We start from the raw sequence: 14,851 nt of genomic DNA, 5'->3' as shown, positions 1-14,851 counted from the left end.
AGGCAGGCATATCATAAAGGATTTGTGAACGGGCATGCTGCTTATAAATTTAATTGCAAGGTAACACACAGATGACGTCTACACATTCTAGCAAAGAGATCCTAAGCCCGCCCAGCAGATCAAACCTCTTTACGTATGGCCGGGGAAAGGCCGTGATACCTTGCACAGGTCTATAAAATTATTCTTACATCAGAGGTGTGGTTGACTAGACATGCGGGTCGTGGACAGCAGCAAAGTCCGCCCTCAGTTTTGCATTGACATTGCTGGGTGCCACTGGTGCCACGTGGGAAGCACAGCGATACTAAAGCTCGAAATCGGTCGAGTCTCGCAGCGGCAGAACCTGTATTATTCAGCCAAAGTCAAATTACCGAGTTGGACTGACTGACTCGGAGATAGCAAATCATGGCCACAAATCATCAAGCGGCGTAATCTTCAAAATAAGTGACTTTTCCTGGGAGACTTGCAGGTCGAAGCAGCGCCGTGGGGGTTGGCACAGACATTGGGGGAAGAGGCGTTTGCGGTTGCGACAAGAGCGCTCAGGTGGAAAAGTGTGTCGGCCCTCATCTTGACAGATCCCCGCTTCCGTAAGGGAGTGGTATGTGGTGGTACTGTAACCTACAAACGATATGGGATCAATCTTGGCAGCTTATATACTAACGCACCTCAGTACCAACATGTGCCTGAACGCTTCAATGTCTACCATCATTTCTTTCGTTGGGCTATTTTCGCTCTTGATCTCGCTCTCGCTCTCGCCATGTTGCCGTTGTTATTGCCATGGTCGGTTAACTGGCAGGTATAAGATCTTCAATGAACAAATGAAGTTTAGTAAGCCCTAGAGCAAATGCCTTAGGGCCTGCACGCGAGGCTATATCTGTACTCCCACAGTGTTTTATAGTAAAATTTGATATTTTTAGAATTAGGATTATTTAAGCTAGTAGTATTATTATAATAGCTAGTAAACTACTTCTTATAGGTATAATACTCTTAGTAGTCCTAAAATAAGGTAATATTAATATAAATATTAAAGCTATAAGTTATTAGAAAGTTAATTTTAGGTACTAGCTAGCTAATTATTACTTACTTTAACTTAATACTATTATTTTATTAGACTCTACTTTAACTCTTCAAATTAATATATAAGGCATAGATATAGAGAATACCCTAGTTAATCTTAAATATACTAAAGTTAGTAGTATTATAAGTCTTACTATTACTTAGGGGTAGTATTAGTAATGCGCAGATTATAATAATAAGTTAAAATATAGAGCCTTTAAACCCTTATAGTATAATAAAAAGAGAGTAGTAGAATGAGTAGGGGAGGTTTTGGTGCGCTAAAGTGGTAAAGGCAAAATTTACAATTTAATTAATTTACTAAAAGAGACCTAAAACCGAGGGCATAGTTAAGACTTATCATGCCCCTTAGGCATCCTAGTATAACTACTTATACTAAACTCCTATTATTTATATAGGTTTACTTATTATACTTATAGTTAGTTTGTATAATTATCTTTAAGTATAGTAATAGTAAGATTTAAAGTATTTCTACTAGTATTTAAAATAGCTTACTTATAGTTACCTAAGCCAGAAATAATATAATAGCTACAATCTCCGGGAGCTGCGATGGTATTAGCAGTAAGAGAGAGGGCAGTAAAAGCACTAGTAAAATATATAGCAAACTAGTAATTAAAGCCAATAATATAAAACAAATAAATATAAATATTATATAAAGGTAGTAGGCGCTTTATATTAGAATCTGTAATAATTAGTAATAAGAGAATTTAATAATAGCAAGTAATATCTTATATAGTAAGTCGGTAAGTTAGTTAATTGCAAGATAGGGGAAATTGCAAAGACATCTATGTGGCTTCTATGCATCGCTTGCCATGGGTAAGCATCCTCCGAACTTAATATAGGTCTCAGGAGGGTCTAGTAGCCCGCCTCGTCTACCCGAAATATGCTTCTGTCCGGGGATCTTAATGGGGTGAGAGCGATTGCTTCTAAGAGCACAACGGAGACGGATCCGTAGCAACGGAATCCAGTTGCGCCAAAGCGGACTCCTGGCCTATTTACTCGGAAGTGAGGTCATGATACGACTAGGGATAACATCCCCTCACCGGAGTCATGCTGGTTTGATGATTGATAAAAAAAGCCGCATCATGGTCTCAGGTGCATCCGTGTGTGGCTTTACGACCATCGCTCTCTAAATGATGGGTTGGAAAAGGAGGGATCTAGATTATATTATTTTCCGCCCGTGCTCTCCACAAGGTGCGCACTTATACAGAGGCAGGACTGGGCTCTGCAACAGTTATCTTGCTGAGCTACAGGGCCTTAACAGGGAATCCTATACCTTTGACTGCACTAGCTTAGTTCGATCCAAGGACCTGAAACGGCATTTTATTCCAAACTCGCCATTGCATAGAGGATGAACTTAAAGACATTCTCGGTCCGGATGTACTGCATCTGTGACTAATTTTAATGGGCTGATTATAGACAATTATAACATTATATTAGATATCAGCTGTTATTCCCTTGTCTTACCTGCACTTTATATAAAATTAAGAGCTTTTAATTATAGAATATATTTACTACTTTAATTAATATTAACTAGGGGATGTATTATATATGAAATATATAAAACTAAGTAAGTAATTATTAGATAATAATTAAACTAAGTTATATAAGGGCCAGAGTAGTATTAAATATAAATATTTATATTAAATAAATAAGCAAATAGAATATATATAAATATACTTAAAAATACTCCCTTAATGCCCTTAAATTATCCTTATTGCTATTTTATAATAGTAAGGAGGTTAACTTTAAATAAAGTATTGTTTTTTACCTACTTAAGTGTTTAAGTTAAGAGCGGGGCTAGTTCTAAGACTCTAGATTAATACTAGCTTTAAGGAGTTTATATTAATCTTATAGGTTAAAATAGTATATATTCTTAGACTATTTAGATTTATTAAATACTTTAATATCTATTAAGTTTCTTATAAGTAAGTACTTATAGGCCTATTTCTATTAATAGATAATAGTAATTATAAAGTTTTACACCTTCTTAGCTTTATAATAGATTCTCTTACTTTAGATATCTTATATACCCTTCTATTATTGTGATGGTTATGGCAAGCATTCCAGGGTAAGAGGTCTAAGCTCGTTAGTGGGGTCAGATGGATGTCTGTGGTGATAGACATAAAGGGACGGATTCCCCTGAGGACTTTAGCTGAACATGCTTTTCTCGTATATAATTTTACATTCTTTTCCTTTATATCTAATATCATTGAACTAATCATTTAATTCTCTATCTTATGATAAAGACCTTATCTTAATTAAACCTAACTGGCAGTCTATACTTAGCTTATAGTTAAGAAGTATTAGAAGATATTGTCTTATATAGTCCTTTCTTTGTTATTGCTCTTTACTTTTAAATTATATAAACTAGGCCTAATTATCTTAGGCTTAGTAAGAGTTAATAGAAGTATTACTTTAGATATAAAGTTATATAATATAGTTATACTTAAGGTTTTAAGTTTTATATATTATAAAGGTAATATAAATAAATAAGTAAATTAAATAAATAAGTAAATTAAATAAATAAGTAAATTAAATAAATAAGTAAATTAAATAAATAAGTAAATTAAATAAATAAGTAAATTAAATAAATAAGTAAATTAAATAAATAAGTAAATTAAATATCTTGTTTCTTTTTCCCTTACCTTTAGCTTTATATAAGGCTATTAAGCTTTTTAGCTTTTTTATTAATAGTTTAAATAGTAAAACCCCTATAGCAGGCTATTATTATAGAAGTCAGAATTAGATAAGGTTTATCTGCCTTAATTATGCAATTACTACCTTAACTAAGTAGTATAAATACTAGCTCTTAGTAACTAGATTAACCTTTTTCCTTTAACCTACCTAAAGGACTATACCTTAATTAACCTTTATAATATACTATACCTAATTTATCTATTACACTTTTAAAGTATATTATCTAACTTAACTTTTCCTATACCTTCTAACCCTTCTTATTAATAATATAATAGCTATACTACCTTAATACCTATTATATAAAATAGCCTATAGCTATATAATTATACTTATTATATAACTAGTTATAATTTTAATTTAGCTATTAAGCCTACTTTAGAGGAAATTAATAAAAAAGAACTTTATATAATATATATAATAGTTATTACTATTATAAAGAACCTCTTATTAAAGGGCAAATTTAACCTTATTAAAAAAATTATTTTTAATTATAGCTTAATTTAGTTAATTATTTATATAAAAGAGAGATATTATATTAATTAAATTAAATTAAATTAAATTAATAATAAGCTATTAAATCTTAAAAACTTAGAAATAGCCTTAAAGGAAGGTTATTTTCTATAGTTAAATAACACAGCTTTCCATACTGCCTTTATAAGCTTAGCTATATATAAAGAATAGCTTATTAGCATATCTATAAAGGCAGCTAATATTGCCAAAGAGCTACTCTTAAATTAATAAGGATAAAAATAAGGTAAAGGCAGAGTTTTATAAAGGAATTATATTATGTTTAATATAAGTTAGGTTGTAAAAGTTAAACTAACCTTAATTAATTAAATATATATAGTAAGGCATATAACTAACTAACTTTATATATAAAAATAAATAAAGTAGAATTAGTAAAAAAGCATTAATATAAACTAGGGAATTAAGGTTATATAACTTATATTTTATATAAATAATATATATATTAAATTTTACCTTATAGTTTTATAATTTATAAAATACTAGTTAAAATTTAATATTAAATAAAACTTATTTTTCTTATAAAAGCTTATATTTACTTAAATAAAATAAAAAGTATAGTATTAAATTCACTAAACTTTAATAAATTTAATAATACTCTTTATATTATTATCTAAGCTATGTCTCTTAAGGAATTACTTTACCTCTCTTTAGGAATATTTATATATATTCTCTTTTATTCTTACTAAGGCACCTACTTTTCTAATATTAGTACTTCTACTTTAATACTTATATAATATATATTATTAATTAGAAATAACCACTTTATTTAATAGACCTATCCTTATCTTATAATTCATACCCTATGCTAACTTATTTAATAACTATAACATTTTATTTACTTCTTTATTCCTCCTCCTTACCTCCTATTAGACTTATATATCCTATAACATATATTCAATTTATTCGTAATTTTATTTAAGCCTTAACACCTAATTTATACCTATATTACTCCAGGTTGAAAAGTGTAGTTGCCATAGTTGATTGGAACTAATTATCGGTTTTTGGACTAAGACTGAACGCGAGGCGTTTTGCTTAACCATTTAGTCGGCCTGCATGAGTCCGTGGACTTGAAGCCTTAAGTCCTATGCTCCGCGGAGCATCTCGCAGGAGACCCGCCGTAAGACGCTTATTTGGGATCCGATTCTTGGTTGACCGCCACAAGGTATTTGAAAGTCCGCATGCTTAATTGACTTTCCGCATAATGCGGGCTTTGCGGTCCCACTAACGCTTACCCAAGCTAGAGGCTGCTAAGCTAAGGCTTATTGGGGTATGATTGTTAAATCAGTATTTAATGAGTGACCTTTTAACTCTTGAAAATTGCCGATTGTTCCTCTATTTTGACTCGATTCTCCTTTTTGATTGTAGCCCAACCGATATCTCAGACAATCCATTCTCTTCTTCATCAATTGTAAATTCCAACCGACGAAAGAAATGAAGGAAGCGCTCATCACACCCAATATCCAAGTTGAAATCCGCGAGGTGTCGGTCCCTGCTCCCAAGGCAGGGGAGGTCCTTGTCAAGGTCGCTGTGGCTGGTGCGTTGCCTACAGAGCGTACACACTCCCTTCTAACTAGATGCAGGTACAAACCCCAAAGATTGGAAAGTGCCTGCTATCTACACCAAACAGGCTGTGAACTCAGGCGATGACTTCGCGGGTGTTGTCGAGGCAGTGGGCGGCGGCGTGTCCGAATTCAAGCCAGGGGACCGCGTGGCAGCTCTGCACCAGATCGGAACAGCTGGTGGCTCTTTCGCCGAATATGCGATTGCTCCAAGTTCAACTACTTTCCATATCCCGGACGATATTAGCTTCGCCGAGGTAAATCTACAATACCAACAGAAACTTACCATTTCCATGTCTAATGCCCCTATCTAGGCCGCAACAATCCCAATGGCCGGCCTTGTAGCATCCTTTGGTTTATACCACGTCCTTGGACTTCCAGCACCGTGGTCACCTGCAAGAGCTCAGAGCAACCCCCTTGTCATTCATGGCGCCGGCGGGGCTATCGGCGCTATGGCGATTAAGCTTGCCAAGGCGTCTAACATCCACCCCATTATTGCAACCGCAGGTAATTCGAGCGACCTGATTAGTAAGCTTCTCAATTTCGAGCAAGGCGATACCCTCGTTGACTATCGGCAATCACCTGAGAAGTTGGTGGCTGACATCCAGTCTGCCATTGCTAAGTCTGGCAAGGGACCAGCATGGTATGGACTTGATGCCGCTACCAACCAAGACGGTGCTTCTGAGTATACTGGAATCCTTAAAGAGGCCCTAGGAACACAGCCTGAACTGGATGGGAGGAAACCGTTCGTTGCTACCGTTCAAGGTGGAGCCAAGGTCACCGGACCCGTGGATGGCGATTACATTAATGTAATGGTGGCACATACTGGCAGCAAGGAACAGCAGTGTTTTGGGAATACTCTCAGCCGCTTGTTCACGTATGGCTTAGCTAATGGCTGGTTGACGGCGCATCCCATCGAGATTGTAGAGGGAGGCTTACAGGGACTCGGAGATGCTCTCACGAGGCTTAAGGACGGAAAGGTGTTTGGCAAGAAGTTGGTTGTTGAAGTGGGAAGGCAGTAAAGAGAAATGAGGTAAAAATTTCTTTTTCTCTATTGTATAGACACACGCCTTGCCCTTAAAATCTAAAGTAATTGCGGCTATACCGATCCATTAGTCCCCTACTAAGCTTTAGAAGGTAGCGACTCCCCTAATCCGCTACGGCTATGTTGCACATAAACTAAGACAGCCTCGGACAGAGTCTTGTGCGGCTAGCCTAAGTTATAGCCAAGTCTAATGTTAACCAAGAGGATCATGTGCTGACCGTTGGGGTTCTACAAAGCATACACACCTGAGGGCTGTGTCGGGGCTTTGCAATGCCTCCCACTGCAAATTCTCCAAACAAGTTGTTACTATGATATATTAGAAATCTCGATTATGTCAATATCATCCGTGCCTTTTGATTTGTGCAAATTTCCTTCTCTCGTCTGAGAATAGTGCATCTACAAGATTTATTTCACCAACTCATCACTCCCTTGGCCCGGTCAAACCCTCCTCTTAACTGGTGCTCTGGCTTCACCACCTTCCCTTTCATGACTGTGTACCTGATCAAGTTCTCGCAGTCTTCTGGTCGCACACGTGCTAGCCAGATGCACTGCGAGGCACCAAGATCGCTTCCGTCCCTAGTCTCATGTTCTTGACCCTCGCCATTGCTCTTTGGAACCGAAATGTCGTCTTGACCAAAGGCATTCGGTCGACGGTATATTATCACATTGGCAGAATATTTATGGCCGCCGACGTGGCTGATAAAGTAGATACCTACACCTCCGGGCCGTTCATCATGTAGGTCACGGTACAGGCCAAGTGGTCGTAGGTGGCGTTCGAATTCCTTACGCAGTAAGGGCGCACTCTGGCCGCAACGTGCATCCCTCGATTTGTGACTACACAATAATATAATGGCGTTGTGCGGGCATGCCTTGGTGGTGATGACTGGGATGTTTGGATCGGGGCTAGATACTGTCCTTGGTAGAACAGAAGGTTCCAAAGGGGATGAGGTTGTGGGCGCCATATCGACAAGGTTGATAAGCTGCGGGACGTTCTTTGCTGTGATGTTATAGATGGAAACGAAGGCTGGTAGAAGGAGCCCGCAAGTAGGTTTCGAATAATCAGGACTGCCGTCAGGTGTAGGAATATTCGAAGCAGAAAGCATCAACCTCTATTGAAATCTCTTAGCTCTATTCAGCATGTGTGGGCGATGTCCAGTGGCCACCGCACGCGCATCAGTGGCGAATGGTGAGAAGGAAAGCGACCAGCTTAAATGGTTTCAAGACTTACGTCGTTCTCTGGCCCATGAGCCTTATCCAATGCCTCCATGATGCTTCCCTTTTCGTTGGCGACATTCCTCACCCAGTCAGATTTGGCCGTTGCTACCAACAGGTGACTGCTCCAACCTTTAATATTTCCGTACAGCACGTGGCTCTGCTCAACCTTGAACCTCTTAGGGTACTCCACGATGCAACTGTCGCAGTCGTGTAGGCAGTCATCACCATCGACCGTGGGATCTGTCTTGTCAAACAGTTCGGTCAGGCTAGCCCCAGAAGTTCTTCCAAGCACGTTCAATACAAGGGATTTAAAAGAAAGCATGGCTTCCTTTCTAAGGGAATGGTTGAAGAACTAGATTGTAGAAATGGAGGCAAGGGGGTCAACAGAAAACCTGGGCAAAGAAGATATAAGTGTTGGGTGGTAGCGTACAGCTTTTATCTCTGTGGCTCAGCACAAATTAGTTGTTGTCCTCTAAGTACTAAGGCGGGTCCTGTTACTAGTCTAGAAAGCACCTTATGTTTTCGGAAAACATGACAGCAAGGGCGTCTCTCAACTTCGTGTGTGTAGAAGTGATGGCCTGACCTCCTGCTAGATGACGCAGCAGGTATGACTATCGTAACCTCAGCACAGTAAAACGAAATGAAGTAGTCGGGACGTAACTACATTTAGTTGCACGACTCCATGGAGAGCCGTTGGAAAGCTACCTTGTCACGTCCTACTGTGGAGTTGTAGTCTAGTGAGCCCATGAGGTTCGGGATGGAGCTACGGAGTGCGGTAGTCAGCAACTCAAGCAAGTCGAATGCAAAGGTACGTGAACAAACCCTGTCGAACTATTTTTGTGCAGTTGGAGGTGGACCTGATCTTATGGGAGTCGAGTCAATGCGTTCAGGCATCAGCCGCAGTCCAAATCACAAGTAGGAAGCTGTCGCTAATCTCGCCTGATTCGTGGTATCCGCCTGATCCGCACCCGGTTCCGCGGAGTACTGCCCGTTAACTCCGCCCCTAAAGTCCACGAGACTCCAGACCGTGTGCATTCAATCCGCGGATCACAACCTCTCTCTTCCCCATTGCTACTCTTCGTCATAAATCACACCAAGGCAAGGTACCATGCACCGCCGCTCACGCCATCACACGCGATATCGCCCACGAGTTATGTCATGCCAGCTCTGTAGAGCGCGCAAGTTACGCTGCAACCGCCAGTTCCCATGTTCCAATTGCACTGCCCGTGGAGTGGAGTGTCAAGCGGCTTCAGTCCAACAACCGGCTGGGCGACGACCAGGCGTAGATAAGACACCGCCAACTACACCACAAGTTTGCAATGATGAATTGCTGAAGCGCTTGGAGTCACTAGAGGCCCTGCTCACTGCGCAGAACCAGGACCCAGAAACTGCACATCCCATGCCAGAGCTGCGTAAGGATACAAATAGTCAAAACTCGCCGCCAATTGTCCTCTGCATGTTATCAGATGCCTTGGTCCTAGAGCGGCATTGTATGAGCTCTAAAGCAGGGGTAAGTACGCACCGAGAGTAAGCTATATCATCAAGTACTAACCGGCCTGAGGACTCTGATACATTGAATTCTATTGGCTTTTACACATGCCCTACTCGATTAATTACACGGCCCTATTCATTCATTTTACAGAGTAACAGCCCGCCATCCGTCGTTGCCCCGGCGGGGCCTATTAAGTGCATATGGCTGCCGGAGCGCGAAGACACCAGGAGAATTGTCGACAAATACCTTAACGACATCTCATTCATTCACCACGTTATCCATGCGCCTACTGTGAGGCGTCTAGTGGATGATATTCATGACGCTATTGGTCTAGGCCACCAACCGCCCATGGGACCCGTCGCATTATTGCTCGCCATCTTCGCCAATGCCACTGGCCTATGGACTGCCCGTGACCTCTCAAGAAACCTCTTCTACTGTGTACCTGAGGCGCATTCACAGGCATCCATGTGGCAAAAGGCAGGTCTTGTTGTTCTGGATCACCTTCAACAAGACTCGCATGTATCTCTCGAGGCCACGCAGGCAATGGTAATCTTGTTTTATTCCGTTGTCAACCTCGAAGGCGTTTCAGCCATGTTTCGAAATCTCCTTTCAAGAGCTATCACAATGGCCCGCGAGCTAGGACTTCATTGCATCGACTCGCCCCGACGACTTCTGGGTATAGCTACGCCTAGATACAGAGTTTTCGAGGCTGAGATTGGACGCAGAGTTTGGTGGTATCTCTGTTCCACTGACTGGTAAGCAATTCTCTGGCATTATTTCTATATTTTACATATAGCCAACACTTCGACAGGATACTTGCAGGGCTTTCGGGTACCCTTGGAAATATCTGCATGATAAACCCGTCGCAAATGGCTGTAGAAAAGCCAAGGAATATTGACGATGATGATCTTGTCGAAGGAGAGGAAATCGTCGGCAAGCCGATGGACCAACCGACATGCATGTCGTTTTGTCTTCAACGCATACGTCTTGCCGAGATCTTCCGCGCCTCTCTAGAGAAAACCCAATTCGCGGCTCTGAGTCTAGAAGCTGTCGATTCTCAGCAAGTGGAAGAACTCGATATCCAGATGACCCGATTTTGGGACGATACGCCAGCCATCTTGCGCCTCAACCATGATTTGAAGCCAGTTGACGGCAGTTCAGATAAGATTGGAATCCAGCGGTACCTATTACATCTGTTCGTTCATGGTCAAAGATGCAAGATCCATCTGCCTTATCTCGCTCGCGGCGCCTTGTATACATCTAATCGCGCGGCTTGCGTGGAATCTGCGCGGTTTATCATTCGCATGGAACAGCAGTTGGAGAAAGAAGAAGCTGATTTTTCCGAGTCACGACTGAGACTGTCCATTGTTCTTCACCATATATACTTAGCATTTGTTGTGTTGTTATTCGATCTTTGTCTCGATTCCGATAGACCAACAAACATCAATAAGTCTCCAGAGGCAGCAGTTGCGTGGGACATCCTGCAGGGTGCCAAGGCTCAGTTACCACAGGCAGAGGTGTTAATAGACCCTCTTCACCAAGTCATGAGTAGACACAATATTTTGTATGGAAGGGCAAAGACCCATGGTCACTAGTTGGTTGCCGACAACGACCAAAACACTGCCTTCACCTTCACATACTCTGCAAATACTGGCATTTGTCTGTCGACGGCTACCATAGAAAAAGGACCGATGCAGCTCGTTAACGACTAAAATAACCTTGGGTTAAACCCAACACTACCTGATAATGATTGGCCTGGCTCATTTGAGGGCTTGTACTTCCCTCTTCAAATCACCCATTACAACGACTGTCTATAGTATAGAAAGTACTGAGTCGCAAAGATGCTGCTATGACTACCTTTGGCATTTATGCAGAGTCAGCCATTAAAACGTATTAGAGTACTTTCCAGCTGTACTTTGGTTCATTATCGTACTTTCTTAGTACGCAAAGGTTGAGAAACTTTCTCTAATTCTGTCGATCTGAGAAGCCCATACTCCAGCCAATCTAATAGCACAAGCCCGTGCAACTGTCTTGCAAAACAGCCCTGTGGTTGTGAGCGGCTCAGTTGACAACCTTCCAGGCCTTCTGCGCCAAATTTGAAGTTGCTCAACAATTCACCACTGGACTGTAACGATGTTTCGGAGATGTCACTATTGACGCGCTTGACAAAGTTCTCGATCTTCGCGTCATCTTCCCCATTGCGCCAGGTAGAGCTCTGCTCGATCCAGAATGCGGGCACCTCCTCAAGGCCTTCGAGGGGGCCACGGCCTTCGTTGGTGGCTTTGATAATCGCAGCTGCTTTTGTTATTATCGGTTATGAATCCGTTACTGTCACTGCTGCTATCCCTGTCGCTGGTGCTGGGGCTGCTGCCGTTATCGCTACCACAATCGGCATTCCCATCAATCCTAATCGTGGTATCTCTTCCAAATGCATAATAACTGCTTCTACCGCGACTTATACTGCTCTTATATATCTGGTTCTATTAACCCTTAGAACGGCTTTATCGTTATTATATGCGCCTCCTTATATATCATCTTAAATAACTCGGCTATGCCAGGATAACACTTATATGCCATAGCCTTATATGTATCGTTTAATACCTATTCAAAACCTTCCTCTTTTATCTACAACACGGGATTATCATCGCCTATTGGATCTAATAACTTCCTTAACCGGTCAGCAGCAATGCCCTCTAAATGTCGGGGCCAACCGCATCGGCCTAACCATCTACTGGCATCCCACTTATCGCTTATGGCCTAGATCCGACCGCTGGCCTCGTCCTCGAACGCTTTCTCATCCTCCTCCTGGATGCTGTTGAAAAGTTCAACGGCGGCCTTGTATTCTGCGTCAACCGCCTCATCCTCCTGATATTTACGGCCAACATCCCTCTCTGGCATATCGTTATCCTGATTAACGGCCCGACCGACCTCGAACCATCGCTTGCCATGCCCCCAATGGCATATCTGTTGGCATTGCACGCTGGTCGTCCACGGCACTAACTGCGTCGTGCCTGCCATTTGATGCTGTCTTCCTCTCTTATGATGGTTAATCCATCCATGCTCTGTGCGGCAATGGTTCTTCATTTGTCGTATATCCCGGACGATATATGTGCAATGGTTGCAGCCTAAACGGTCATGCCGGGGGGGCTTGATATGCGGATTCGGGTCTATGGTCGGCGATGGCACAGTCCACCCCTTCACTTCGGGCTAACCCTTGGCCACATCCTCTAATGTGGCAACTGCCTGCTGGATCTTCTTACCGTCTTTCCGGTTGATGTTGGCGTGCTTGCGCTTTAAATGGGTCCTAACCTCACAGACAACAAATCTAACCTTGCAATCTTTGCAAATGGTAAATGGGTATTCGGGCAAATAGATAAATAGCTCTATAATGGTGCTTTTGCCGCAATGGGATTTTTGTTATCATATAAATAAACTTTCGGCGGCTTGGTATTTGTTTATACTTTCTTATATGTAATTTAAACCTGTTTTTGCTGTTGCTATAGTATGAACCTTATTTCCCCCCTGTGCTATTTCCGTATTTGTATCCTATCCTCAATAGCTAGTCCCCCCTCCCCCCCGGACGAAAAATCTACACAACATAACATAACATAGAAAGTAATCTGAGCTCACATAACCTTGTCCATAAAACACAGTACCCCTGTTTGCGATCATCCACCCGCTTAACACATCACAGACTTGTCACACGTCTAAGTGTCTCGAAGCCAAATATACCCACATTGTCGTTCTCCAAATATTCGTCCTACCAATAATGTTAGAGCCAACAGCAAACTCCAAGCAGGGCAGCGCTATCAATTAGCGTAAACGTACTACCTGACGATATATCCGGCACGAAAGACGATAAGTTACTCACTATATAAATAGATCTCGACTGTTGGACTGCATGCTAGCGAAATAGATGTACGTTGAGCTTTTATGTACAAGCACTATGCCAAATGTTTCTCCCACAAATGCTCCGTAAAGCGAGTGGCTTGCATAAGCTCTTTGCTCCTCCTACATAACGGGCAGCGGAGGAATCACCGTCCATTCTTGAATCATGAGAAAGAGGGTTGACCTCCTTGACTCTATTTTTCTTGGATAGCAGATCAATAAGGCGGATGCTGTGGGAGGCTCTCTAACCACTCAAAATGCCATAAGCATGCCCCATACTTGCTTCTATGAATGCTGATAAGACGAAGTAGTCTTTTATCTTCAGCCTGCTTGAGTATGTCGATCTTCTTAGGTCGTATATATGTATTTCCTACGTCTGAGGTTCATGGCATAGACCGGTAAATTCGGAATTCGGGAGCTCAGTTACATGGGATAACGCTTGGGTCATCGACATAGCATCTCGGTCTCTCGGGTTGGCTCCTGTGAATCGTCCCCAGCACAGATATGGCCAAGATTGTCAATCGCTTTGCCCTTGTCCACCGCGCCGCAGTTTCTGGTGACGACTTTGCATTGTTGAAGTGCATCATCAGCACCCTGCAGCGCAACGTAGTCCAAGAGACCATTTAAAGTTGGGGGAGCTTCGCCAATCACCACACTGCTCAGCTCCATAAACATAACGCCAAATGGCCAAATGCCAATTTTTGTCGTCAGGATACCACGATAGCTTGGCCTTGTGCGCTGACGTCTGCTCCTTTCTCTAGCGACAGCCTCGCAACTAAACCGTGACCCCTCTTGCAGTGCATACCACAAAGGGGCACGATCGTACCGACCTCGTCCGTTCACTTCTGCGGGAGCACTAATTCTTGAGGACTCATTCAGGTATGTATCACGAGCCCTGAGTTATTTTCGCCCAGATTCCAACACGCGAGAAGGCGAGACGCAAAAGGGACAGTATCATCTGCTCAATTTTTAAGGATTATCAAATAGTAAACAAATATTAATCGATGAAAGCTGAGGGTGGAATGATGTAGGACTTCAAGGGCACAGAAATCCCTGATTACCGTTTGCTTTGGCTCATTGCGGGTGGGATGGAGGAGAAGGTGACCTGTTGTCCAACTCCAGGAACAGAAGCGATCGACAGAACAAAAACAAGCAAAAGTATCTAGCGAAACTCTAAATGAACATGGAATACAGCGACGTTGAACAAGAAATCGACTATACAGAGCTCAGAAATGGTGGAGAGATACGAGGAAACAGGAGCGCCGAGTCCCGAAGATATGCGGACGGGCGTGTGTGATGCGTTGAAACAATGGGGACCGATCCCCTACTTGACCGGATGGCATCTCGGCACCG

The 14,851-nt window shown here is 41.9% G+C and overlaps 4 protein-coding genes across 4 annotated transcripts; 3 read left to right on the top strand and 1 right to left on the bottom strand.

The window, feature by feature from the left end:
- Positions 1-211: 211 nt before the first annotated feature.
- On the top strand, positions 212-1,133 carry BKA55DRAFT_541481 (uncharacterized protein; the record flags this gene model as incomplete). The annotated part of the gene is made up of 5 exons (XM_046190376.1): positions 212-283; positions 467-595; positions 668-777; positions 974-1,003; positions 1,109-1,133. 5 exons carry the CDS (start codon positions 212-214, stop codon positions 1,131-1,133), a joined length of 366 nt encoding a protein of 121 aa, XP_046047806.1.
- A 4,597-nt stretch (positions 1,134-5,730) lies between these two features.
- On the top strand, positions 5,731-6,933 carry BKA55DRAFT_740089 (chaperonin 10-like protein; the record flags this gene model as incomplete). Its single annotated transcript, XM_046201438.1, has 3 exons — positions 5,731-5,833; positions 5,880-6,115; positions 6,173-6,933. The coding sequence occupies 3 exons, from the start codon at positions 5,731-5,733 to the stop codon at positions 6,878-6,880; spliced, it is 1,047 nt and encodes a 348-aa protein (XP_046047805.1). The 3' UTR covers positions 6,881-6,933.
- Positions 6,934-7,313: 380 nt separating this feature from the next.
- BKA55DRAFT_515668 (sucrase/ferredoxin domain-containing protein) lies at positions 7,314-8,440 on the bottom strand (the record flags this gene model as incomplete). Its single annotated transcript, XM_046188027.1, has 2 exons — positions 7,314-8,012; positions 8,132-8,440. 2 exons carry the CDS (start codon positions 8,438-8,440, stop codon positions 7,314-7,316), a joined length of 1,008 nt encoding a protein of 335 aa, XP_046047804.1.
- An 819-nt stretch (positions 8,441-9,259) lies between these two features.
- Positions 9,260-11,334, top strand: BKA55DRAFT_618851 (uncharacterized protein). Its single transcript, XM_046196745.1, has 3 exons — positions 9,260-9,628; positions 9,680-10,365; positions 10,422-11,334. The coding sequence occupies exons 1-3, from the start codon at positions 9,272-9,274 to the stop codon at positions 11,203-11,205; spliced, it is 1,827 nt and encodes a 608-aa protein (XP_046047803.1). The 5' UTR covers positions 9,260-9,271; the 3' UTR covers positions 11,206-11,334.
- Positions 11,335-14,851: the final 3,517 nt, after the last annotated feature.

The sequence above is a fragment of the Fusarium redolens genome (genome assembly GCF_020744475.1).
Source record: "Fusarium redolens strain MPI-CAGE-AT-0023 chromosome Unknown BKA55scaffold_11, whole genome shotgun sequence".
Classification (NCBI taxonomy): domain Eukaryota; kingdom Fungi; phylum Ascomycota; class Sordariomycetes; order Hypocreales; family Nectriaceae; genus Fusarium; species Fusarium redolens.
This window is presented reverse-complemented; position numbering and strand designations above follow the sequence as displayed.